This window comes from Perca flavescens, chromosome 1 (genome assembly GCF_004354835.1).
Source record: "Perca flavescens isolate YP-PL-M2 chromosome 1, PFLA_1.0, whole genome shotgun sequence".
NCBI lineage: Eukaryota > Metazoa > Chordata > Actinopteri > Perciformes > Percidae > Perca > Perca flavescens.
In genome coordinates, this window is record NC_041331.1 from 39,744,337 (window position 1) to 39,771,421 (window position 27,085).

A 27,085-nucleotide genomic window follows, 5' to 3' on the forward strand; every position below is an offset into this window, starting at 1 on the left:
AGTCAGCTCAACTCTGGTCTGCCATGCTGGATGCGGATGCTTAAAATTGATGGTATCTGGCCGACAGGAAAAATACGCTTTAACACAGTTACTGGTGATATATATCACATTTCTGGGCCCATTTTGTCATTTGGGGATGTACTTTTCTTGATCCTCTGGGATTACTGCCCCAACAAAATGATGTTGGAAAGTAAAGCTGCAGAAAACAGCTAAATGGTCTCAAACTCTCCTGTCTGAGAGGAGCTTTTCCCCACTTTCAGTTTGTCTGTACAGCACGTCTTTACTGTATATCAGCCTTGGTTGTAGTTGGTCTGCCAGTTCCAGTGATGAACGACGTGGGATTTTGTACCGCGCCTGGTCTGCCCGAAAGGATTAATCAGGGCAAAAATGTCCCCAGGATGCAGAAAGACTGAATAAGCTTCAACAGACCAGAATGTCATACAGCTGGAAGCAGCTTCATGACAAAATAAATCTCTTAAAAAGGACTAGTTTGATATTTTGGGAAATACGTTTATTCGCCTTCTTGCTGTGAGTTGGAGGATTAGATCAATACCACTCTCACGTCTGTACGCTAAATATGAAGCTACAGTCACAACAATTTGTAGTTTTACAAAGCGTTATGATGTTGGGCTATTTATTGTCCCGGGGGAGTAACTTTCTGGCAACCTGCGGACACTGCATGCTAGCTTTTTCCCTCCGTTTCTAGTCTTTATGCTAAGCTAACTGGCTCCAGGCTGTATGAGAATGGTATTGATCTTTTCATCCAACCCTCGGCAAGAAAGCAAAAAACAGGACTTCCCCAAAACGTTGAACTATTTCTTTAAAGCATTTGTTTCCAAACGCAGGTACGTGTCCCTCCAGGGGCGGAAAAAGACTCATGTAAGAGTGCGGTGTGGGGGGGGGGTATGTAGTTGGAGATTGAAAGACTGAAGGGGTACAGGAGAGACCGTAAAAAGTTTGTGAAACAGTGCTTTAAAGAAACAACGTTCACATCAGTCCTTCCGGGAAGTTAAATAAGACATTGCAGTTCTTCTGGGAAATGCCAAAAAATCCACCAATTGATCAACGAGTGACAGGCAAAGAGGCTGGTGGAAGGGAAGTACGAACAAAACGATTCATCAACTAAATGTCTGCCCGGAATCTGAAGCGTGGTATCAAGATGTATGAGTGGAGTTTTTAACCTTTAGAGGAGCAGCAGGATCTGCTACATCCAGTCGACTGACGCTCCCCCGTCATGGATCACTGACTCTTCTAAAAACTGTACGGGAATCGGTAAAACGGTTTATAATGTGCAATATGACAGTTTAAAAACCAGCTGCCCATGGCTGTTTAAAGTGTTTTTGACATATGTACAGATTTAAAAGAAAAACATTCATACAGTATTAAGTAGCAATATGCCTTAAACTTCACAGGATGTTCTGGCTGTCTCAAGATACTGAGGAGCAAATGAGATCCCTAAAAAAGTCATTTTTAACTTGTCAAGAACATATCTCCATTCTTGTTTCATATTTAAACCCTGTGAGCCCTCATCAACACCCTTCAACACTGAGGCTGAGAGTCACAGTTTGTGGCTTTCTCTGCTTTTTACCTGAACAATACGACACCGGGAACACACCGCAGGCGTAAGGCCGGTTACACACTGGCTGCATGGCGTGAGCATGGCGGCTGGGTGGATCTTTCTATGTCTTTACACACCAGAAACATGTCTGACGCGGCGCTGCTGCTGCTAGCCTTGTCTGGACACATGTATGTTTCCCATTGATAAAATGAAATACCATGTTAAACATAAATCTATACTGATCTGATTACAGCAAAGACAACGTCGGCAGTATTGACGGCAAAATAAGCTCCAGAATATTTCGTTCTGTATTGACAAGATTAGAAAATCGATAATTTTTTAAAAATTACATTTATATATCTGCATTTATATCAAAACCTCGAGACTTTCAAATAACAACATGTCATTTATTAATATGTATTTGTGTCTAAACGACATATAAACATATTTTCCTATTCTATTTTGCCTGGAAACGCTTCCAACACGCTTGCGTGTCGCGTGAAAAATAGGCGTCGGTTCTATTTCTAGCGTGCACGTGCGTGTCAGGCAGGCGGTGTGTAAGCTCTAACCTGTTAACATGGGAGCCGAAATATAAACGGAGACGCCACGCAGCTGACACGCTCGCATCCGGTGTGTAGCGTCCCGTAAGTGTCGCGTATAGCAGCGTAGCGCTGCTATTTTATTTCGGCGCCCATGTTAAGGCCTCTTTACAGTCGCCGTTTCCGACCTGTCGCACGACGATGTGACGTCAAAATGACGTAGATCTCGCTGGCGCGCCAGGATTTAAAGTGCGCGACCGGAGGACGAGTTCGAGGACAACTGGATGCCAGGACTCTCAGAGTGACTGCAAGTCTCTTTTGTAAACTTACTGGGTTAAGAGGAGTTCTTTTATGTTTAATGAAATGCTTGAACCGACGAAGTAGGTCATCGAATCGAAACATTGACGTAGAAATACGCGTCCAGTATGAAAGGCTAGGCGCACGATCAGGCACTTATTTACGCTACACGACACTTACGCAGCAGTGTGTTCCCAGTGTCACTCTAGTGCTGAGAGGAATGACAAATTTATCAAAAATTATATAATAAAATACCACAAGGGAGGATAAGAGGGTAAACATCTTTTACCTGACAAGTTTAATCACTCTCCTCTGCTACCGTGGAAAGAATAGTAAGAAAGTTTAACAAATTATTCCACACTTTTCTTAATATACAGTATCAAATCACCTTAAGTATCAAATGCCAAGCTTCATGCACCCCTTTCTCACATTTTAACACTTCTTGTTATAACACCAAGTTATCGGGTTAAAAAAAAAATTGAAAAAATAAAACTTAATGAGAATGTGGTTATAAAAAAAAAACGGGTGTCCTTTTAAGGACCGACGTCGACTTTTGTGGAATAACGACAAAGTTTCACGACTAAAAACCAAGTGATGTTATTAAAACGGAATAATTTGGTATCTAGTAATAACGAGAAGTGTATATATATATATATATCCTGTGAAGTATCTCGTTATAAAAATGAGAAAGTGATCATGTATTACCACATATTGTTTGTCATGGTGGCAGTGATACGCAGGTTACACTAATTTCCAGCTTTGAATTCATCGTACATCATTTCCTGCCAAAACGTTTTTATTTATTTTTTTTCTGCTACTTGAAATACTCAATGCGATACCTTCTCGGATTGCTTATTAGAGTAAGTCTCATCACATAATACAGTACATCTATAAAAGCAGCAACACCGTAAAGAAAGTCACACATTTTTTCAAATTTGCTTTCAAAAATGTTTGTATGATGTTGAATAAAAACATTTACGTTGCTATACTAGAAAACTTAAGTGAAGCATTTCCAGATTGTGTCTTGATAACGTTGCACATTAGAGTCATTATCCTTGTGTCAAGTGTTGTGAAGAAGAAAAAAAAAAAGTTTGATTCTGTGTTCTGAAAATGAAAGTATTATTGACTGCAGGAGGGTATTGTCCTTTTAAGTCATTACTGCCTGTCACCACAGTATGTACAGTGGGGGAAATAAGTATTTGACCCCTTGCTGATTTTGCAGGTTTGCCCACTTACAAAGAATGCAAAAATCTACAATTTTAATCATATGTACATTCTAACAGTGAAAGACAGAATCCCAAAGAAAATTCCAGAAAATCACATCATATGAATTTATTAAAATTGATAACCCTCTGATGAGGAAAAACAAGTATTTGACCCCCTGGACAAACAGCAAGTATTCTGGCTCCTACAAGCCAGTTAGTCTTTCTTTAAGACACAGCCCCAATCCAAACCAATTATCTACATCAAATACACCTGCCTCACCTTGTTACCTGTATAAAAGACACCTGTCAACACCCAAACAACCAGCATCCGACATCACCACCATGGGCAAGACCAAAGAGCTTTCTACGGACATCAGGGACAAGATTGTTGATCTGCACAAGGCTGGGATGGGCTACAAGAGAATCGGAAAGCAACTTGGAGAGAAAAGATCAACTGTCGGTGCAGTTATCAGGAAATGGAAGAAGCACCACACCACCGCCAACCTCCCTCGGTCTGGGCCTCCACACAAGATCTTGCCTCGTGGGGTGTCCCTGATCATGCGAACGGTGAGGAATCATCCCAAAACCACAAGGGGGAACTGATGAATCAACTGAAGGCAGCTGGGACCACAGCTACAAAAAAACGGTTGGTAACACACTACGCCCGTCATGGATTGAAATCCTGCAGCGCACGCAAAGGTCCCCCTGCTCAAGAAGAAACATGTACAGGCCCGCATGAAGTTCGGCATTCACCACCTGGACGACTCAGAAGAGGCCTGGAAGAAGGTGATGTGGTCAGATGAGACCAAAATAGAACTTTTTGGCCTCAACTCAACTCGTCGTGTTTGGAGGGCAAAGAACACCGAGTACAACCCAAAGAACACCATCCCCACCGTCAAGCATGGTGGTGGCAACATCATGCTTTGGGGGTGCTTTTCAGCCAAGGGGACGGGACAACTCCATCGTATTGAGGGGAGGATGGACGGGGCCATGTATCGTGGAATTCTGGACCGACATCTCCTTCCCTCAGTGAGAGAGCTGAAGATGGGTCGAGGATGGGTGTTTCAGCACGACAACGACCCTAAGCACACCGCCAAAGCAACAAAAGAGTGGCTGAAGAAGAAGCACATCAAGGGTCTGGAGTGGCCTAGCCAGTCTCCAGACCTGAATCCGATTGAAAATCTTTGGAGGGAGCTTAAAATACGAGTTGCCAGGCGACAACCTCGGAACCTGAATGATTTGGAGGCTGTCTGCAGGGAGGAGTGGGCCAACATCCCTGCCGAAATGTGCACAAACCTTGTCACCAACTATAAAAACCGTTTGACATCTGTGCTGGCCAATAATGGCTTTTCTACAAAATATTAACATGCTGTTTGTCCAGGGGGTCAAATACTTGTTTTTCCTCATCAGATGGTTATCAATTTTAATAAATTCATATGATGTGATTTTCTGGAATTTTCTTTGGGATTCTGTCTTTCACTGTTAGAATGTACATATGATTAAAATTGTAGATTTTTGCATTCTTTGTAAGTGGGCAAACCTGCAAAATCAGCAAGGGGTCAAATACTTATTTCCCCCACTGTACGTTTGGTTACTGACTGTGCCTATTGTATGCCATATCCACGTTTTATGCGGAAACCTTTCTAATAAAGTGTGTCATCTTTCTAAATGTTCCAGTGGCCTTCGGCTGAAATCTTATCTGCTCAGTTTGAGGTCGATGTGGTCGAACTCTCTCGTCTTTTAATGTGAGATAACTTCTGTGCCAGAACACCTCGTGCGAGGCAAACAGAACGTTCATTGAAGACAATGACTGAGCCACAGTTGGATGCCAATTTCAAAATCCCATTTATGGATGGATGGACTGTGAGACAATGGGCCCCTGGGCGCAAGCGTGTGAAAGGCCTTCTACTTCTGCAACACACCGAGACACAAAACATGACGTGGCCACTTTGTTTGTTGTTGTTGTGTGACCCTTTGTGTTCACTTGTGCGTCTCTTTCCGGTCTTGCTCCATCTCTTTATGTCTCTTTGTAGTCACTTTGTTTCTTTCTTTTCACGGTGTGTCTCTTTCTGGTCATTTTGAGTCACTTCATAGTCTCTTTGTTGTCACTTTGTGTCCCTTTATAGTCAGTTTGTGTCTCTTTATAGTCACTTTGTGTCTCTTTATAGTCACTTTGTGTCTCTGTATTGTCACTTTGTGTCCCTTTGTTGTCACTTTGTGTCTCTTTGTTGTCACTTTGTGTCGTTTTGTGTCTATGTAGTCGTTTTATGTCTTTCTGGTTGTTTTGTGTCTCTTGCAGGTAGTTGGAGAACATGAATGTCTGAAAAAGAATCTCATGGCAATCCATCCTATAGTTGTTGAGACATTCCACTAAAAACCACAAATAGGAAGCTCATGGTGGCGCTAGATGAAAAGTCCATCCTCTGGGGAACAGGAATGGTTATTCAAAATGTCAATGTCAATCCAGCAGTCGTAATAGTTATTTTAGTCTGGACCAAAGTGGTGGACCGACAGACAACATCACTATTACTAGAGCCGCGGCGCTGCAGTGACTTAACCTAAACATTTGGAGGGTCGCTGCTTCGACCAGTGGATCTCACCATCAACCCTGTTCAACCTGGAGGCACCTTTTGAAAGCAAAACCAGAAAAGAAGATGGGAAAAGTAAAACCGTGAACTCTACAGACTAGATGTTAACGTCATTAAAAAAAATCCTACGATTGACAGTAAAGCAGCGGGAAGGATTCTAAGTACTTGCAACCCTTGAAGAAGCACACGGATTCCTGCATGAAAGGGAAAAGTTTCTCCCAGTAGATGATATCGTGCAGTGATAACAGACTTTTTCATGTTAGAGACGACGTCAGCAGCAGCAGCAGCAGGACTAGGCGGGAAAGGAGAGGTGAAAATTGGAGCGAGGTGTGAGAGCTGGGTTAAAAAAAAAAAACTGAAGCAGGTGATGAATGTGATAAAATCTGTGATTATCTGCACGACTGCAAAACCCAGAGGCGTGTTCACACTCAATCACTTGGTGAGAGTAAAAGACATCTTGGGAAAGATAGCGTGACAGAAATAGACAATACATGAACCTAATGATGCTGGGTTTGATCCTATTTGAGAAATGATGTTGAGGTGAAACATGAGAAACCTGGGTAACAATAACCCTGTATGGCTTCTGATCTTCTGCATCAGTGCGGGTTTGTCTTTGAAATCGGTCACTTCTGTATCGACTGAGTCACCTCAGCAGTTGAGAATGAACCCGGTTAGATTTTTGGATTCAACTAACTTTTCCATCTAATCTTTTAGTAGTGGTAATAGAAGACCAGAGTGACAAAACATGTTTCCCGTGCATTTAAGTCAGACATCTGCTTTTATTTTAGCACGTACATCATCGGTACATAAATTACTGTCACATTCGTTTTGTTTTACTGATCAACTTTGACATAACTCGTGACTCTGAGTCACAGAATGATCAGAAACCTGGATCAAGTTGCACCGGCCATTTATTTGCATGTAAAGTCCCTCTTAAATTCTTAGCAACAAGTAGCTTAAAGTTGTGATTTATTAAATCGGGTTGCCCCATTAAAACTTAAAAAATGTCTCAGCTAATAAAGACTTCTGTGTAAATCTGTGTCCAATCAAAAGGAATCCGCTATGCAAACAGGAAGTAACTGTAGTATCAGGATGCCAACAAATATCTTAAACTTAAGAGCCAATCCTTCATGAATGTAGATACGAGTTTGCCTTAGATAAGTATAGAAACATCGAGAAATACTGTATGTCTGAGTTTGCAATACTTAATGCAGTTTAATGTGAGAGGAAAATCTCCAATTAGGTCAACCTAACTGATGTCATTTGGGGATTTAGATTTAAGTTTTAGTGGTAACAATATACTTGAAGGTATCTACATAAGAGTGACATGACAGTGTCATGACACATGAACCCTAACCCTACCTTATGACAAAATCCGAATGACACTTACTAAAAGAAGAGTTATGTCATAAACGTTTAGGACTTGTTTATGTTTATGACACATTCATGACAGTGTCATGTCACTCTTATGTAGATACCTTCAAGTAAAGTGTAACTGTTTTAGTTCCACTGACACATGTTAAGTTGCTCAGATTCAGTTTTAATTAATAATTTTATGTATTAGAGAGTTTCTGTCTTCCCCATGAGGAATTCTAAGTAATGACAACAAAACTGTCGGCGCGTCCACATGATACATACTTCAGAAAAGGTAATTATCTTCATCATCTAGTTTCTGCGCGGGAAAGTCACCGGACACCACAATCTTCTGAACATAGTCGTACTGAGAAATACAGAGATAGTTGTGTGGAGCTGATAGTCTTCATTACGTTCAATAATATCAAAAAGTTAGGCACTAAAGCTTTAACTTCAGTTTAGCTTCACGTATCATTATAAAACAACCATCTATTGTTCAGACAGGAATCTCTGTCACACTAAAGGTCCGCTGGCTCCCTCTGCTGGTTAAAATACTAACAACTCCCACAAGTATTGTCTATCAAAGCCTGAAGCCTTTATCTTCTTCTTCTGTGACGTTTTGAAAACACATCAGTGAGCCACACTGTTGCACTGATGACATGTTCCTTCATCACCATAAACACACACTGTAGTTTATTTTGACTCAATCCCAGACACACACTGTCCTGCTGCCACAAATACTCTTTAGAGCACCAATTGTGGATTAATCCGCTGCTGAAAATAGTCCTCAACAAATGCACTATTTCCTCCTGTTTGTTGGATCAAAACTAAAGTGACCAGCTATTTTAGGAAACTACTGAATCTCTTTCTTTAACTATTATATATTAACTAACTACTATTTGTAATCTGTTTTTAAAGATGTACTCCTGTGAAATGTCAACTGACATTCAGCATTCAGTCTTCTGATTTTTTTTCTGCATTTGATAGTCCTGAAAAAATTCAAAAGGACAAAATATTATTTCTTTTTTCTTTCATCAAATATATATTTTTAAATAAGTTTTGACTTTTAATTCCACTAAAGCAGTCATTTTCACATTTCATTGTGATTAAATGATTTCATACAAACAAAGGCCATCATCAAGGTTGTTGAAAAGGCTAATGAACAAAATATAATACTGCACACGGTCAATCAGCTGCACAGTGTATTCTATTGTACATATAAGGGCAGGGAGTGGCCAGAGGCCCCACAGTACGATATTATCACGATACATTTTTGCTATTATCTGCGACTATATTGCAATTTATCACCTTTTTCCAACTTCAAATGATGTCGCCAAAGAAAACCTGTCAACATCTGATTTATCTAAAAGGATACATTTCTTTGTTCATTCATCTCACTTATAATAAAAGCGTGTATCGATACCGTATTGCCACGGAAAATATTGCGATACTATGCAGTATCAATTCTTTCCCCCACCCATGGTACATCTGCACCCGATTTGATTTCTCGGCCACATCATGTGTGGCACTTACCTGCATTTTACTGATATTTGACATTTCTGCATTTCCATTGTAGCAGTTCCTTATTTGTCAGTCTGTGAGTTCCCACTGATATAGTCTCACTTTGCCAGACCATCCACACACTGCGGAACGGAGGAGGGTCTGGCTAGTCCACACAGTATTCCAGGTTTGGGTGAAAAACATGCTCTGGTTTATTGGCATTTCTTTCAACCAATCACAATCATCTCGGGCGGCGCTAAGCTCTGCACGGAGCCGCTGCAAAATAGCCGTGCGACAGAAAACTCAGATTGGACAGATAGTCTAGCTAGCTGTCTGGATTTACCCTGCAGAGATCTGAGGAGCAGTTCACCATAGTCCTCACAAATCAGCCGGAGGTTAGAACGCCAACACAAAGGAAGAGGAAGGTAACAGACATCGGCGAAAATACATGCATCCGGCAGAATTTCTCTGCGGCACCGGAGCAATCCCGGAAGTGGAACGTCGTGGATATAGACTACCATTGACATAACCAAAAGGTCCAAGTATCACCCATAGCTATCACCACATGAACCCCAGTAAAAAGTCTGGATTTAGTCTTGCAGTGTTTTCAGCCAGCGAGTGAATGAAGTCAAACCTCCAGCTTGATGTGGTAACATCGTCACTCTTCTGTCTTTGTTGCAGCCTGTAGATTAAAAGAACACACAATAACATCAGTGAGGGTCTCAGCGTGGCTCCGGCTTCTGTTTGTGGAAATAAACAAGAAAGAACAGATATATTACCGCAAGAATGTATCACCAAAATACCGCTGTGCTTTGCATGAGGTCACACTATTTCTGTTTTTGCTTTTGAGAGGACTCTCGACACAGCGCTAAGATACAAGATGGCCAAAAACATCAAAATGTGGTCAAAGAGAGGTTCTGCGTGGCCGGGTTAGCTCAGTTGGTAGAGCAGGAGCACATTTGTAGAGGCTAACTCCTCAGGTGGCCTCCTCCGCAGGTTCGACTCCGACCTGCGGCTCTTTGCTGCATGTCACTCCCCCCTCTCCCTCCCCTTTCATGTCTTCATCTGTCCTGTGGAATTAAAGGCCTAAAATGCCCAAATAAATTATCTAAACATAAATAAATAAATAAAAGAGGTTCTGCACATCAAACCTTTGGTATTTAAAGCTGCACTAATTGATTGCACATTTTATATTAACTATGGAATAGTTATGTGTAATGTTAAATTTGTCACAGAGATTTATTACCTAACTCTGCAGTTCCCTTACGCTTTTAACCCTTGTGTTGTCTTCCCGTCAACCTTTTTTTCAGTTTTTTTTTTGCTTTTTCCAACGTTTTAAATTGTTAAATTTTTCTTCTACACATTTTCAGCGCTTATTTCTACGTCCCATATTTTCTGTAAAACAAAAATTTTAAAACGGGTCAATTTCACCCGAAGACAACAAAAGGGTTAAATTTCCTTCAGCGGCTTCAACCTTACTTCACTGGCTTGTGATACATGCGTGGACCCGAGTACAGAGAAAATGTAACTCCCCAAAAGGCTCATGGGAACTCTGACGTAGAAGAATGATTATACATGTGAGCCTGTAACCCACACTCACTTTCTCGGCGCCGGCCGCCATGAGAGCGTTCAGCTCCCGAGTCCAGCCGAGGGCATCCACCAGGGCTCGCACGCCACCGACCACGTCGCCCAGCTGCACGGCGTCATGACGACGGCGGCGCCAGGCGAACGGACCCACCAAGTCCCTGTTGATGAGCAGACGGGGAACAGAGCTGCGCACTGCTCCCGCCAGACTGGCGAAGGGCTCCACCTGCAGAGCAAAGAGAGTCAAACAGCAGCTTTTAATGTTGAATTCTTGTCGTCAGGTGCTATACAAATACACTTGCCCTTTTTTAAAGACCTTCTGGATGTTTTATAAGAGAGTTTATAGTGGAGAAGCAGACAGAAACCAGGCCGACAAAGAGAACGTAAGACGTGCTACACAGGCCAAGGATTAAACCAGGGATTGTGTGGTGCACGTCTTGAGTCCAGCACTAACTAACAACGTCAGTGCGTTTTCAGAAAGGTTCAAGATTTTGCACATAGCACAGAGAGTCAGTTTTCATGTTTAACCCTTATATGGTTTTTGGGTCTGTGGGACCCGTTTTCAATGTTTGCTAAATGAAATATTATGCTATTTATTATTTCTTCTAACTCAAACTCACTGGCCTTGGCTCATTTTCTGTAAAAAACATAAAAAAATAACTTATTCTCAATGACTGCACACGGTACAGCCCCCCCCCACACACATAATTATTAATTATTGTAATAATTGTAGGTGCTATGAAACTTAACTGTGTTCTCCTCCTAACTGGGCCTGCTGTGTGTGTGTGTGTGTGTGTGTGTGTGTGTGTGTGTGGTCTTTCTGTACCCGCTATGCCCACACAAAGTTACACAATTGTTACATTTCAAGCACTTTCACCTGTTCTGATTAAGTTCTTAGAAATAAGCACGAATAATGATCAAAAATCTTGTTTCTATTTTGTTTTTTTACTTTTTTTATAATTGAATTTCCTCGTTTTCTCACAAAAACCTATTCTCACATAAATGTGATCTCACAGGGGTAAATGGCAAATATGAACCATAAATTATGTATATATCATTGGTAATTGAGCTAAAGTAAACATCGGCTAAGTATTTTTACACAAAATGTCATGGCTGTATCGATTTAAAAGCCTAATAATGTGGTGGGTCCACCAGACCCGGGAACATTGGCTGTGTAACAAAAATATGAACACCACACAAGGGTTAAAAAACCTTATCTCTCATCCTCACATATAGGCCTGTAACAATTATTACACAATAGTCTAATTGTCAATTTCTTTACATAATCGCGGTTTCTTTGTTTAAAACGCAATTAATTGCCAACATTAGCTAAGGTCTTAAGGTGTATGACTGGGAATTGTGGATGTTGTTTAGATATGCCCAGTTGTAATTATGTAAGTGATTATTGGTCGGAATATATATTTTTATTATTATTTCAATTGTTAGTTGTTGGAACTTGACCCGATAGACATTCATAGCAACAGAAATGACAAGGGGGGGGAAGCATGCAAAATGTTTTATGATAATAAAGAGGGGTGGTTTACTTCATCGGTCGTGTATTCGTGTTATTACATTATCTGCGTCACATAACAGTGATATAACCAAAAGATGTATTCTGGTATTCATTCAAAACTTTAATTTGTTAAAAAAAAATATATATACATATATATATATATATATATATATACATAGTAATAGATTTTACTGAAAGAGACAATTATCTTGTTAACCACAATTAGTTCTGCGACAATTCAACAACAGCAACATTTGGAATTGTTGCAGCTCGACCAACATGTTGGTTCAGCTGGAAAAACATCACGTTAAAAAAGGGGCATGACGTGGTTTAACACCGGTGGCGCTCACCTCCAGTGAAGTTCCCATGACGATGAGCAGATCAGCCAGAGGGAAGTCGGTGAGGTACTTGAAGAAGTGATGTGGAAGCTCCTCCCCGAAAAACACGATGTCAGGCTTTACCACGCCTTTACAGGTGGGACACTTTGGGACCACACCTGCCATCACATCGGACTGATGAAACGGGGAAACAAGATGGGAAATGAATATTAATATTATACAAATATATCCCCAGTGTCTAAAGTGATATCTAACATTTGCTCATTTTATCTAGCTCTTAAATGTACAATGTATAAAAATGAAGGAAAACACGTGAATATTCAGATTTGTCAAGTTGTAGACACCAAATGTTTGTGATTTGTTTTCAGACAACGTGATGAACTGTATTTTAAAAAAGGACAATTGCGGCGTCAAATGAACCTAGGGGTTAATAACATATGTGTACCGAGTCGATCGTTCTCTGGGATCGGTTTTCATGATAATCAAATGTATCTCTAGCTTGAAACTAGCTACCGCAAACCAGCGTTTAGCTGCTAACGCTAGCTTTCGTGGCAGAGGGTAAATCACTATTTCTACACCACTAACAAGGCTCAAAATAGCACCACACTTCAACTGTAGCATAATGAAGATCCCTACATGTAAACCGAAAGCTAGTGTTAGCAGCTAAACACTGGTTTGCGGTAGCTAGTTTCAAGCTAGAGACACATTTGATTAGCATGAAAACAGATCCCAGAGAATGGTCGACTCGGTACACATATGTCATTAACCCCTAGTTTCATTTTGCGCCGGAATTGTCCTTTAAATATTCTGGTAAATGTGTAGAGTAAGTGTTTGGGTTATGAGGCTTGTAAACTTAATGGCTAAGAAATAAGTGTTTGTCAAAAATGTGAAAGATATATGTGGATGAGTGGGAATGAATGGTATATGTGGATGAGTGGAAGCATGGCGAGTGTATGGTTGGGGAGGTGTGTATGTAAAAGTATGAGTATGAGCATGCATGAGTGTGGTTTAAGATCCTGTGGAGTAGAGGAATACTGGTACTAGTAGGAGTTGTACTCTGATTGGAGTATGCAATTACACAGTATGCTGATATATGTATTGCTTCTTGATTGGTTATGACTCACTCGTAGCTCCTCTCCCTCGTATTTCCTCAGGCAGACTGTGCAGGTGGCGGTGGCAAATGTACCGTGTGCCTCCACCAACATCTCAGGAGGAATCCCTGCCACTTGGTACACAAGTAAACAAGCATGGTGGCTTACAATGACTCAACGACATGTGGGGACTTCTAGAAGCAAAGATACGAATACATACGTCTTTCCAGGCCGTCGATGTTCTGCGTGTACATCCTGAGGAGCTGACCCTTCTCGTGAAGCAGCCGTACAAAATAGTGCGTAAGGTTGGGCTGATAATTCCCTGGATACAGCTCTTTGGCCAGGGCGAAGAAGGGATTGGGGTTTTGATGGAAAAAGCTGATCTCGAATATCGCCTCGGCGTACGGCAGGTCGTACTGCTGCAGGTTGTCATAGAGACCGCTGCCTGGAGACCTGACAGGGAATAATCTACTGAATACACCTGATAGTTACAGGTTTACAGAAATACTTGAATACATATGTAGTAGGCCTGCACGATTCGGGGAAAAATATGAATCACGATTTTTTAGGTTAGAATTGATATCACGATTCTCTGCCACGATTTTTTTCTCACAAAGTGTGTTTAAGTTCATTTGCACACATGAACCATGACAAAACAAAGCAAATTGGCAGTACCAAATAGGGATGCACCGAACCCAGAGTTCGGTTCGGAATTCTGCCGAACTTTGGGCTTTTTGACGGAGTTCGGGTACTGCCGAACGTTAGAATTTGTTTCGACCGAACCGAACGGTACCAAAGAGAAGTAACGAGAGGCGAAACTTGAGGAAAAGAGGCGAACGTTGTGTTGAGTTTCTGCTCTTGCCAAAGAGTATAGAAGTAACAAGAGGCGAAACTCAATAGAACGTTCCATTGCAAACAAAACTGACACGCACCCATGACAGAGCTGCAGCTCCGCCATCTTGGACTGAACTATCTTGTTACTTCACTACTCTTTGTAGAGTTACGTGGTCGACCTAATGACGTAGTTGGAGATGTGTCTGGTGGTGACGAGGACCCTAAACTATACACAACATCGCCGCTGTTAAGAAATGTGCGTATGAAACATCTGAAAGAATACGAGTTGTGCATGAAGGAATCTCCAGACAGCAGCCAGAATGCAGCAACTTCAGGTACAGCAAAGGAAGGACAGTCACAGCTAAAAACTGGTGTTAACCAGACCGAGCCTCTCCCGGGCTGTCAGCTGTTCTCTCTGGAAATGAGTCTTCCTACAGCGGGAGCGGAGCGACCGAACGGCTGGCTGCTGCTCGTTAGCTAACGTTAGCTTTCTAATTTCACCCACCCAACATGCCTTCATCATACACTGGTTAGCGAAAATTTGCAAAACAAAATTGTCACTCATCTGGCGATAGCGATGTACTTTCCTACGATGTGAAAAGAGCGTGGGGGTAGCCTACTTTATGGGATTATAAATCTAAAAGGCTAATATTTTTGATATTGGTTGGATCTTGAGATCGGGTAAACATAGGCCTTGTCTAAAATTGTTTTTCCCACTTGTGTGCCAGGCATAATGTTGCCTATTCTTTTTTATTTTTTACAGTTAAAATACAATGAAAAATGCTCTGCTGTGGACGTTGTTTACTTCATTAATGTGTTTACTGTGTTAAGGATGGAAGTAGGGTTTGGTTCGGTTCGGGGTTCGGCAGAATCTTAACCAGTAGGTTCGGTATTCGGCAGAACCCCAAAAATCTGGGTTCGGTGCATCCCTAGTACCAAACACAGATTTTTTTTGCCACCTATAGCACATTGCGCATCACCACAAGCCTGTAAACATAGAGACTTCAATGAATAAAGAAACTTAAGTACATTGTGGCCATTTAAGTACAGTAAGCTACCAGAAATAGTGACATATAACACATTTAACTAAACTCGGCCCTGATACAGGCTCTATCTGAACTCCTTGAACATGTCTTTACATAATTAAAACATGTTAATGTCAATGTCAAATGCTTTCAATTAATAAAGTCATTTAAAAATGTAATCGCGAACAGGGGTGAATCGAGATCGCTATTTTATAACGATTTATCATGCAGGCCTAATATGTAGTAGGGGATGGATTCACATATGTATCGTGACATTTTCTGCGACGAATTTTAAAATTATTTACCCCTGAATAACAGACCGAAAGCAGAAAATCTATTATGTTCTTCTTTACAAATTAAATGTCTGTCTGTCTGTCTGACTGACTTGTGATGTGAATTCTTTTCAGAAAACAATCAGTTTTTAGATATGTCTCATCATATATTGTCTCTAGAACTGTATTATTCAACTTTTGTTTTAGTTAAAGAAGGAAAAGAAAATCGCAATACTCAATACTATCGAATTGCAATAAATGAAAATCGCAATACAAATCGAATCTGCAGTATGGTGTTTATTAAGGATCCCCAGACTATTCTTCCTGAGGTCCAACACGAGACAAACGCAAACAAATATTATAAAGCACCATACATAGTTCTATCAGAACAATGGTGACATCCTGAATTTTATAAAGCAAAAAGCCATGTATCATGAAAGAATCGAACCGGTACAAAAGCATATCGTTCCAGCACTAATATCTAACCTCTTTTACCTGAAATCTGGGATGCCACTAGGCGTGCTGATCCCAGCTCCGGCCATCACCACCACCCTCTTGTACCGCTGCTCTCTGATGCTCTTGGCGATGTCCTCCAGGGTCTGCTGCTCCTCGGTTGCACCGCCGCCACCGCCACGGGAGAAAAACCCTCGGGTGCCATTCCACCGGGGAGAGTTTGTTTGTCTGCAAAGAAGAAAAACAAAGATGTAGAGCTGCAACAATTAAGCCATTAGTTGTCAACTGTTAAATTAATCGGCAACTATTTGGATAACCGATTAATCAGTTTTGTTTTCACTGGACAGGAAGGGGATAAAAAAAAAATTGTCATCTGAAAAACAAGAAGCTGTCAAACAAATGTCAAATGTTGTGGAATAAAGAGTACAATATTTACCTCTAAGATGTAGGAGTACAAGTATAACGTTACCTAAAATAAAAGCACGATACTTGAGTAGGGTGTGTGTGTGTGTGTGTGTGTGTGTGTGTGTGTGTGTGTGTGTAATACCTGCACAGAGCTGCGGCTGCAGCTTTACCTGAAAACAAACTCCTTTGACCCAAACCTATAAAAAGAAAAAAACAAAAAAACAAAGCATGAGTCACAATTATGAATCATATTACACATTTCACTCATGTCATTATGTGGTTGTCAGCGTACTAACCGTATGCAGAGAGCGTCCTGCTTGTTCTCGAGCACAGACACAAACAGCAAAGTTTGACAGGTGACATTAATGAGGAGCTCGCTAAAGAAGCCATAGCACAGCTGCAACTACACTACTCCTATTGACACCTAAACAGGGACACGCGCTGTTAACACATTTTATCCACCTAAAGTCAGAAACAATGTAATATAATGACTAGCTGCCTGTTGAGATGTTTGTTGTCGTCCTTTGACCTCCATAAGATCAAATAACAATAAGCGACTATTTGCTATCCCCCCCGTACATCGTACATTACAAAACCGTAATGTACGATATATAAAGCCTAGCTAACTTTAGCTAACGCACACAAAACAGCTCGGTGGTCAGCTACCAAGCTCGGTTACCTAGTATTTTGTTGAATTAGCCGACGTTTAATAATGAAAAATAATACTAAACAAACAAAAAAAGTGTAAATCGGTCAAGAAATCCACTTTATCAAAGAGAAGAGGAAGATTTCCCTTTTACCGTAAAAAACATAGAAACGCCTCATCGCTTTCCCATCATCCTTTGCGCCCAGCAGCAGACTCACAACACGGCAGGCTACTTGACGTTAGCTGAAGATTCAGCAACACTCATCAGCCCCCGAAAACACATTTAACTTCACAGTTTTGTTGCGACAATGAGAGATGTTACCGGGTTCCTCAAACAGCAGCAGAGCACCAGCTCCACGCCGGAGATGGCGACGGAGTGGCACACTTTGGAGGATTTCTACAACAAAAGGTACAAAAAAAGTCAGCTAGCTAAATGCTCTGCTAACGCTAGGCTAGCTAACGTTAGCTCGCTCATTCATTGGAAACGTACGCTGAGTCATGCACGGAGCTAGCGTTAGCTGAGGTTCGGCTAATGTTAGCCGCAAGTTTCTTCTTGTAGATCAGAACTGAAATGTTGCTTTTAAATGTAATTTTTTTATATATATAAATTTAAATCAATAACGTATATATAAGTTACTGGTTTGTAGCTTTCAACATAACCCTATTAATGTTGGCCAGTGGAACACAGTTTATCACAAGTTGTTCTTAGCTGTTTGCTAACGTTGATGCTATAGACGAGTCCTTAGTCACTGCACCATAAGAATATAATACGTTTAATATAATGCTGTTTTGTAAGAACACATCACCATGGAGATTAAACTGAATGACCCTTAAAGGAGTAGTTTGCTCTGTAAAATACAAATGTCCATCATTAGCTAGCTAGTTATCTGTATTCAAAGTAAAACATGTTACTTGGCTTTTCAAACAGTCCAGTTGAACCCATTAACATGAACACCATTAGACTATAAAGTGATGGAGGAAGTATTCAGATGCTTTGCTAAAGTAAAAGTAAATAAGAAATACTCTGTTACAAGTAAAACTCCTGCATTGAAAATGTAAAAGTATGTAAGTATAATCAGGAAAACGTCATAATCATTAGCTAGATGACTATTACTCATGTATTAATGTAAAAGCAGGATTTTACTGTCATAGTAAGTTGAGCTGGAAACTCATTTTGAACTATTAACCCTCCTGTTGTCCTCGGGTCAAATTTGACCCATTTTCAAAGAGTTCATATAACAGAAATTTGGGTTTTTTCTTTCAACCAAATTGTCGAAAAAAACGTGGATGGTTCTATACAACGCTCTTCACAAGTAGATTAAATGATCAGTTCACCATCAGTATTTTATTTTGTTTATTTAATTTATCTAAAAAACAAAAAATATGAATCGATTTTTTTAATCGGTAGAGCTTGAATTGCGTAACGAATGTGAATTGATTTTTTTTTTTTTTTTTTTGCACACCCCTAGTAATTATCTTCACTTGAGTTTCTGTGCGCAAAAGTCGCCACACAATCTTCGGAACATAGTCCTACTGAGAAATCCAGAGAGAGTTGTGTGGAGCTGAGTTGTAGTCCTTACCTAGGTACTATCAGGGCACGCCGTCATACTCTGCTTCTGACTGGCTAGTAGTCCTTACCTAGGTACTGTCAGGACACACCCTCATACTCTGCTCCTGACTGGCTAGTAGTCCTTACCTAGGTACTATCAGGGCATGCCGTCATACTCTGCTTCTGACTGGCTAGTAGTCCTTACCTAGGTACTGTCAGGGTACGCCCTCATACTCTGCTTCTGACTGGCTAGTAGTCCTTACCTAGGTACTGTCAGGGTATGCCCTCATACTCTGCTTCTGACTGGCTAGTAGTCCTTACCTAGGTACTGTCAGGGCACGCCCTCATACTCTGCTTCTGACTGGCTAGTAGTCCTTACCTAGGTACTATCAGGGCACGCCGTCATACTCTGCTTCTGACTGGCTAGTAGTCCTTACCTAGGTACTGTCAGGGCACACCCTCATACTCTGCTTCTGACTGGCTAGTAGTCCTTACCTAGGTACTGTCAGGGCCCTCATACTCTGCTCCTGACTGGCTAGTAGTCCTTACCTAGGTACTGTCAGGGCCCTCATACTCTGCTCCTGACTGGCTAGTAGTCCTTACCTAGCTACTGAGCATGTGCGACTCCCAACAAAGATGGAACAGAAGTGAGATGTCTCACTCTGTAGCTAAAACAGAGAGCTCAACACACAGGGTGAAAAGAGGAGCTGCAGAAATGTGCAGTACAACAATGGTGTTTTATGAAAATTAAACCACATAAACTTATTCAGGTACAAGCTCTACTATGAACCTGAAAATGAGCATAACATGAGCACTTTAATATCAAAAAGATACGCACTAGAGCTTTAACGCTGCCATCAGTCTGCAGCTGGCCCCGGCTCGGCCCTCGTCACAAAAACACACTTGCCACCGAGCCGAATGACTTTTCTGGGGGAAACCCTGTTGATTCTACAAAAAGAATACAACGTTTCTTTCAATTGTCTATCTTCATGTGTTCACTTTTTTTTTTTTTTTTTTTATTTGGCAGATTGTGGCATCAGTTGACTCTCAGGCTGACAGACTTTGTGAAAGATCCTTGCTTCAAAACAGGAGATGGCCTCATACAGGTAACTGCACAGTCACACGTGTTATGCTGTACTTGTACTTGTGAAAAAGTTTCCTAGCATGTAATATTCATATATTGAATGTAAGGAGAATTTATAAATAATGAAGGTGTCCAAGTTTCTTTGGATATTGATTCAATATTATGTTTTGAAGCAAAGAACTGTGTTCCCCTGTAGAGCTGGGCAATATATCGATATCCTGATATGAGACTAGATATCATCTTAGATTTTGAATATCGTAATATGGCACAAGTGTTGTCTTTTCCTGGTTTTAAAGGCTGCATTACAGTAAAGTGATGTACTTTTCTGAACTTACCAGACTGTTCAAGCTGTTATATTATTTGCCTTTACCCACTAAGTCATTATATCCACATTACTTATGATTTATTTATCAAATAAATATTTTGTGAAAGCACCATTTGTCAACACTATAATATCGTTGCGGTATCGATATCGAGGTATTCGGTCAAAAATATTGTGTTATTTGATTTTCTCCATATCGCCCAGCCCTAGTCCACTGGTTTGCATTACATTAGACCAAATTGTTTTATGTGTCGACTTTAATAACTAATTTTGTATTTTTGCTCAGAATCATCAATTTGGACAACATACTTTTAAATGCTTACATGACATCATCCCAGTACAAGTTTGTTAAATTGATAAACAGTGATATTGAATTATGTCCAAGCCCTACATCTCTCCATCTCGTGCTGTTGTGGTTGTTTTATCTGTATTATTTATGTTCATAAACGTGCCATTAGCTGCTGTTTGGTTGTGTTTTGAAAGGAAAAAATCAGTAACGTCACATCTGGAAGCCTCACCACTGGTTATAAGGGATACAAATAAAATCTGTACCAACATTTACATACCAGACATTTAAATTAACATTGAACTTTACACCCTTTGCTCATTTTCTCTTAATTAGGATCTTCAACCGTAAATAATGTCAAAATCCAAATACTGTTCATGGCGTTGTATATTTTCCTTATGTCGTGCAGCCCTAAAGGCCACTATAACGAGATAAACATTGAACATTTTGATGTTTTTTGTGCTCTGACGGCTCTTTTTTTCTTTCTTCTTAAAGCTCTATGACAATTTCCTCAGTGACTTCGAACACAGGTGAGCTAAAAGTTCCTCAAACCCTCCGTCCTCCAGTTCAGTATTTCCTGCTTCTTTCGATACTTATTTTATTATTTTTTTCCTCCCTCGTCAGAATCAACCCATTGTCCCTCATGGAGATTATACTGTATGTTGCCAGACAGATGAAAGGTAAGAACAACATGATGCAGCAGGAAATATTTCTCAAAGGGCAGAATACACTTTTTTTTTTTTTTAATATACTTTTTTATTTTTTATTACTTGTTTTAGTATTTACAAACATGTTTTTTCCCCAGATCCTAAAGATGCTATCACTTTTCTCGAGAAGACCAAGGAAAAGGTAAGACACCTAACCAATGCTAATGCAGCCCAACACCACAGTCCTGCAATAAAATGTACCTTTTCATGAATATTAGAGCAAGTTTTAAGTTCAACTGTTTTAAGGAAGTGTTGATTTAAAGTGCTCATATTATGCTTTTTGGCTTGTTCCCCTTTCCTTTATTGTGTTATGTATCTTTTTTTGTGCACGTTATAGGTTTACAAAGTGAAAAAGCCCAAAGTCCCCCCCAAAGGGACTTACCATCTCCAACAGAAAACACTGTTCACCAACTGCTCCAAACAGCTCTATTGTAGTCTAGCCTTTACTTCAGAGACCAACGTGATCACTTTGTAACACACGTTATAATGCTCACCTAGCTGCTAGCATGGTACACCCTCATACTCTGCTTCTGACTGGCTAGTAGTCCTTACCTAGGTACTGTCAGGGCACGCCCTCATACTCTGCTTCTGACTGGCTAGTAGTCCTTACCTAGGTACTGTCAGGGCACACCCTCATACTCTGCTTCTGACTGGCTAGTAGTCCTTACCTAGCTACTGAGCATGTGCGACTCCCAACAAAGATGGAACAGAAGTTGAGATGTCTCACTCTGTAGCTAAAACAGAGAGCTCAACACACAGGGTGAAAAGAGGAGCTGCAGCAATGTGCAGTACAACAAAAATATGGTATTTTTTTGAAAATTACACCAAATTATGAACCTGAAAATGAGCATAATATGAGCACATTAACTCTATGGTTGTTTTGAATGCCGTAGTCCCTTGTGATGTAGTGTTTTTACTGAGAGATGTTTTGTCATAGTAGTTTATATAACAGAAACCACTCTCTGTATATCACAAACAAGTTATACAGCATCACAAACTGCATCCTCCAAAATGATCATAAAGTTGCATCAACACAAACTGAACATTATAACCTTCATGAAGGAGGATTGATTGCAGGACTGTTCTATTAAACTGCATAATTTTTTAGGTACATGTACCCAATCGTAAACTGGCAACTAGGTGTAAATGATTTAATGATTGAGCTAACCTTACCGTGTCTCTGTCTGGTTCAGGTGAAAAGCAGCGACGAAGCCGTCATTCTCTGCAAGACTTCCATCGGCAAACTTAAACTGGAGATCAACGATCTTCCCGCCACAAAGGTAAACGCTCCTGAACTCTCAGCTCTCTCCCTTTTCTCAAAAAAGGGCCTCGCGCCTTGTTCAGATATAACACGTTATTGCAGATTTCGAACGTCACGCGTAAATGTGTCGGTAACACCAACAGCTGTTAAACGAAACTGAGGTGCTGAGTTTGTGTATCTGCAGAGAACCAGTCGGACTGGTGCATCCCTGAAGTGGTGTCTCCCACCCTGTGGAACGCCCTTCCTCGTGTCTTACGTTCTGCTCTCTCTGTTGATGCTGTTAAAAAGCAGCTGAAGACTCGCTTGTTTAAACTTACTTTTGTCTCATGTTTGTAACTTTTGGGTTTGTAAAGGTGTCACGCGTTTTTTAGACTACAACATTTTTTGTCACATACAGCAAACATCTCCTGCCTGTCCCCTGAAAACACTGTAAAAAAAAAACAGTCTCTGTAGACAGCGCAGGCTCCACAAACGGCAACAAAAACATACTGCGCCAACCTGCACCACCAAACATAACCGTTTTCCATCATTCCAGCCAATAACCGACAAGAAGGATTTGTGGGTGGGGATTTGGGGGGGGGTTAGTGCGCGGAAGGGAGGGGCGAGCTAGCCTTCTTTTTTGTCAACCTCAAGTAACGTCACCCAAAATCGCTTAAAGCACCTTAAGTCTTTTAATTTTTTATTCCATTATTATCATTTTACCATTTGGGTAACAATTCATCATGTGAAGCACTTTGTCTGTAAAAGGTGCTATATCAAATAAACATATTGTTATATAATTATTATTATTATTATGATAATTGCTAATATAAGCTGTCCTAGAATCTATGATACCACTGACCTGCCGGATAATGGGATTCGTACGTAGCCTGGCCTATTCATGGCGTGCCCAGCTGACACATGTTATGACTCTGACATCTATACGATGAGTGAATACGGGAAAATGTTTTTAAAGTAGAAGAAACCTGATCCACAATAACCAGAGATTCTCCTTTTTGTCACTTCCAGAAAATCATTGAAGACGTTGAGGAAATGTTGAATAACTTGCCCGGCGTGACGTCGGTCCACGGCCGGTTCTACGACCTCTCCAGCAAATACTATCGCATCATCGGGAACCACGCGTCCTACTACAAGGACGCTCTGCGCTACCTCGGCTGCGTGGAGATTACAGACCTTCCAGGTGAGCAAAGGCAAAACACTCGGACTTCGTTTCAGGCTGTTAATGTTGTCTTTCATATCCGTGGCTGAATGATTTCGTGTTCAGGGTCCAACAATAACGGCCCGGGCCAAGGAAAGCGCCACGTCGGGCCAGTAACTAGAACCACTCACTCACCTGTTCAGGCACCATCGTATCATGAATTACGTCATTGTTCTCCCGCACCCGTCAGAGAATCGTTTGATTGTGCCGTTGGCCAGGAATGTTTTAGACTTGTTTTTTTTTTGTTTTTTTTTACGATTTTTCGATTTTTTGTGTGTGTGTGTGTGTGTGTGTGTGTGTGTGTGTGTGTGTGTGTGTGTGTGTGTGTGTGTGTGTGTGTGTGTGTGTGTGTGTGTGTGTGTGTGTGTGTGTGTGTGTGTGTGTGTGTGTGTGTGTGTGTGTGTGTGTGTGTGTGTGTGTGTGTGTGTGTGTGTGTGTGTGTGTGTGTTTAATTTTTGATTTATTTTTATTCTTAAAAATTTGTTAGCACTTTTTAGAGTTTTTTTTTTTTTTTCTCCCAAAGTTTTTTTTTTTGATTATTATAGTACAGGCCAAAAGTTTGGACACACCTTCTCATTCAATGCGTTTCCTTTTTATTTTCATGACTATTTACATTGTAGATTCTCACTGAAGGCATCAAAACTATGAATGAACACATATGGAATTATGTACTTAACAAAAAAGTGTGAAATAACTGAAAACATGTCTTATATTTTAGATTCTTCAAAGTAGCCACCCTTTGCTTTTTTTGATAACTCTGCAAACCCTTGGTGTTCTCTCAATGAGCTTCATGAGGTAGTCACCTGAAATGGGTTTCACTTCACAGGTGTGCTTTGTCAGGGTTAATTAGTGGAATTTTTTTCCTTATTAATAAAAAAGCAAAGGGTGGCTACTTCGAAGAATCTAAAATATAAGACATGTTTTCAGTTATTTCACACTTTTTTGTTAAGTACACAATTCCATATGTGTTCATTCATAGTTTTGATGCCTTCAGTGAGAATCTCATGTCATGAAATTGTCATGAAAATAAAAGGAAACTCATTGAATGAGAAGGTGTGTCCAAACTTTTGGCCTGTACTGTATAAATAATGTATAGGGGCCGATAAAAATTGACTTTGGGCAAGTATAAGACATTTTTTCCCCAGATGCCCTACCAATGATGACGATGAAAAAGCCCATTTAACGTTGAACCGTGATGTTGTCGTTACTCCACAGAGACGGAGAAGCAGGAGCGAGCGTTCACACTGGGACTGGCCGGACTCTTAGGAGAAGGAGTTTACAACTTTGGAGAGCTGGTGGGTTTAACAGTTGTACGTTGGATGCATGTTGTTTATCGATGCTGGCCAATCTTTTAACCCTTGTGTCGTCTTCCCGTCAAACACGCAACTTGTTGTTCTCCCGGGTAGGCCGGAGCAACTTTATTTTTTTTTTTAGGTTTTTGTTGATTTTCCTGCGCTTTTTTTCACTACCACCAGATTCACCACTATCATCAACTTATTACCACTAGTTTTACAATTATTATTTTTTAATTTGTGGTGAATGAACCTCATTTATATGAAATTATACCGCATTTTTGAGTTAAAAAAAAAGAAGCTGAAATTATGTATTATTTCAACAAATAGTTACAATTGAGTGCATAATAACAGACTGTCGAAATTTAGTCAGGATACTGTTTAGAAACCATTTCATTGTTTTTTCAAATGCTATGAAATTTAACGAAACGCCCAAAATTCAATGAAAGTAGCAAACTGACCCTTCATTTTACTCGAGAAGAGCGTTGTATGGAACAACGCGTGTTATTTTTGGGCAATCCGCTTGAAAGAACCCAAATTTCTGATGTAGAAACTGTGAAAACGGGTCCAGTTTGACCCAAGGACAACAGGTGGGTTAAATGAAGTTTGTTGACGTCTGCTGTTGTGTCTTTGCAGCTGATGCATCCTGTGCTGGAGACCCTGAGGAACACAGACAAACAGTGGCTCATCGATACACTGTACGCCTTCAACGGAGGCAATGTGGAGAAATTCCAGGGCTTCAAGACAGCCTGGGGCCAACAGGTGAACAACCCTTATATAACCGCTCCGCATAGGCTACGTCTACACTGCTGCCGTTTCCTTTTTAAGCTGCGCTTTGGGACAAAAACCATCTCCGTCTACACACGAGTTTTAGCTCCAGTAGTAAACGGGAAGCAGATTGTCTGACGTTACTCTGCTGGTTGAAAATCACGAATGTTTAAGTTGAAAATCCTTTGAAGAAAGGGATGTAAAGGTATGTTGTTGGGTTGAGCTCTTGTGACTTGTGATTTCTTTTTGTTCATGTGTTTTTTTACACTAATTAATTTAGCTTTCTTTTAGCTTTTAGCTGGACATGTATTGCACGAGGAGCTTTGATCAAAGAAAGAAGTAAATGGGGCTGCCGTCTTAGTCCATTAGTCATGTTTTATGCTTTTTCATGCTGAAGGTCTTATTTCCAAGAAACTTCTGAGCACATCTCTGATAAACACCAGATTTTAAAGGGGGGCTTTTGCATAGGGCTGCTCCATTATGGGGAAAAAATAATCACGAATATTTCGGTCAATTTTGGAAATCACAATAATTTAACACGATTACTCGTTGACTTCTGGAAAGATGGTGCAATTATTGAACTTAAAAAAAGTGGGAAAAGTTAAACAAATCAACAGTAAAAAAACAACTGTGAACTTGGCCTTTTAATACTTTTCCTATTGAAACTTTATTTTTTCATTCAGAACACAAGAGAAAATAAGTTTACTTGCAAAACTTAATGAGCGGAATGTTTTTCTCGATTTTTCTGTTTTTTGTGATCATTGGGAGCCAAAATCATAATCGCAATTAAATTTCGATTGATTGCACAGCCCTACTTTTGCATGATTCTCTGTGGAGAAACTCTGTTGATGAAATCAACTACCCCGAAAAATAGATTTCTCTGTTGTGTTTTTGACTAAGAATATCGTTACTCTAGGACAGCCCTAGACGTTTACACCTTTAAACCTCTACAGCAATACATTGTTTATCATAACTGGGGTTGATTAAGGGCAGCAGAGAAATAAGCTATTAAAAATCTACTGTCTCTTCACGCGTGTGCCCGACACAGTTCAGTGAATCCTCAGCGATGGAATGTAACTAAGTACATTTACTCAAGTCCAAATGTTGAGGTACTTGTACTTTACCTGAGTCTCTTCTTTTCATGACAGTTTCTACTTCTACTCTGCTACATTTCAGAGAGAAATACTGTACTTTTTACTCCACTACATTCATCTGTTACAGCTTTAGTTACTAGTTACTTTACACATTAAGGTTATTGCTCACAAAACACATGTAGTTTATAAAATCTGATGTTTTATCATAAATTAAATTACCCAACAATATAACGGCTGAGATGATGAGACCATGTTTGGATCCTTTACACTTTCTAAAATATGAGGATTTTTCTGCATTGAGTACTTTTAATACTTTATGTACA

General features: G+C 40.4%; 2 protein-coding genes across 4 annotated transcripts in view; one reads left to right on the forward strand and one right to left on the reverse strand.

Annotated features, from left to right (window-relative positions):
- Nucleotides 1-9,662: 9,662 nt before the first annotated feature.
- Nucleotides 9,663-17,589, reverse strand: sirt3 (sirtuin 3). Of its 3 annotated transcripts, XM_028580663.1 has the most exons (9): nt 17,356-17,589; nt 16,852-16,979; nt 16,698-16,752; nt 16,193-16,378; nt 13,787-14,019; nt 13,600-13,700; nt 12,488-12,649; nt 10,641-10,850; nt 9,663-9,722 (listed from the first exon to the last, which is right to left on the reverse strand). In XM_028580663.1, exons 2-9 carry the CDS (start codon nt 16,943-16,945, stop codon nt 9,699-9,701), a joined length of 1,065 nt encoding a protein of 354 aa, XP_028436464.1. In that variant the 5' UTR covers nt 16,946-16,979; nt 17,356-17,589; the 3' UTR covers nt 9,663-9,698. The 3 variants fall into 3 exon arrangements, with proteins under 3 accessions (XP_028436464.1, XP_028436473.1, XP_028436455.1); XM_028580672.1 differs by lacking the exon at nt 16,852-16,979; XM_028580654.1 differs by having other exon boundaries at nt 16,852-17,384.
- The window catches only part of psmd13 (proteasome 26S subunit, non-ATPase 13), a 16,984-nt gene continuing 6,889 nt past the window's right edge, over nt 16,991-27,085 (forward strand). The window contains exons 1-9 of the mRNA XM_028580643.1: nt 16,991-17,610; nt 19,778-19,856; nt 20,938-20,972; nt 21,067-21,122; nt 21,248-21,291; nt 22,343-22,429; nt 23,419-23,590; nt 24,824-24,903; nt 25,537-25,662. Coding sequence (XP_028436444.1) covers nt 17,510-17,610; nt 19,778-19,856; nt 20,938-20,972; nt 21,067-21,122; nt 21,248-21,291; nt 22,343-22,429; nt 23,419-23,590; nt 24,824-24,903; nt 25,537-25,662 — 780 coding nt within the window. The 5' untranslated portion in view covers nt 16,991-17,509. The remainder of the gene's footprint in view (nt 17,611-19,777; nt 19,857-20,937; nt 20,973-21,066; nt 21,123-21,247; nt 21,292-22,342; nt 22,430-23,418; nt 23,591-24,823; nt 24,904-25,536; nt 25,663-27,085) is intronic.

What these genes read in the sequence shown, in the direction of transcription:
- sirt3 (XM_028580663.1), bottom strand. Translation starts at nt 16,945, where the DNA reads ATGGCTTCTTTAGCGAGCTCCTCATTAATGTCACCTGTCAAACTTTGC. An exon ending in GCAGCCGCAGCTCTGTGCAG is followed by an intron (nt 16,379 to 16,697) that starts GTATTACACACA and finishes TCTTCTTTGCAG; the next exon opens with ACAAACAAACTCTCCCCGGT. An exon ending in CATCGACGGCCTGGAAAGAC is followed by an intron (nt 13,701 to 13,786) that starts GTATGTATTCGT and finishes TTGTGTACCAAG; the next exon opens with TGGCAGGGATTCCTCCTGAG.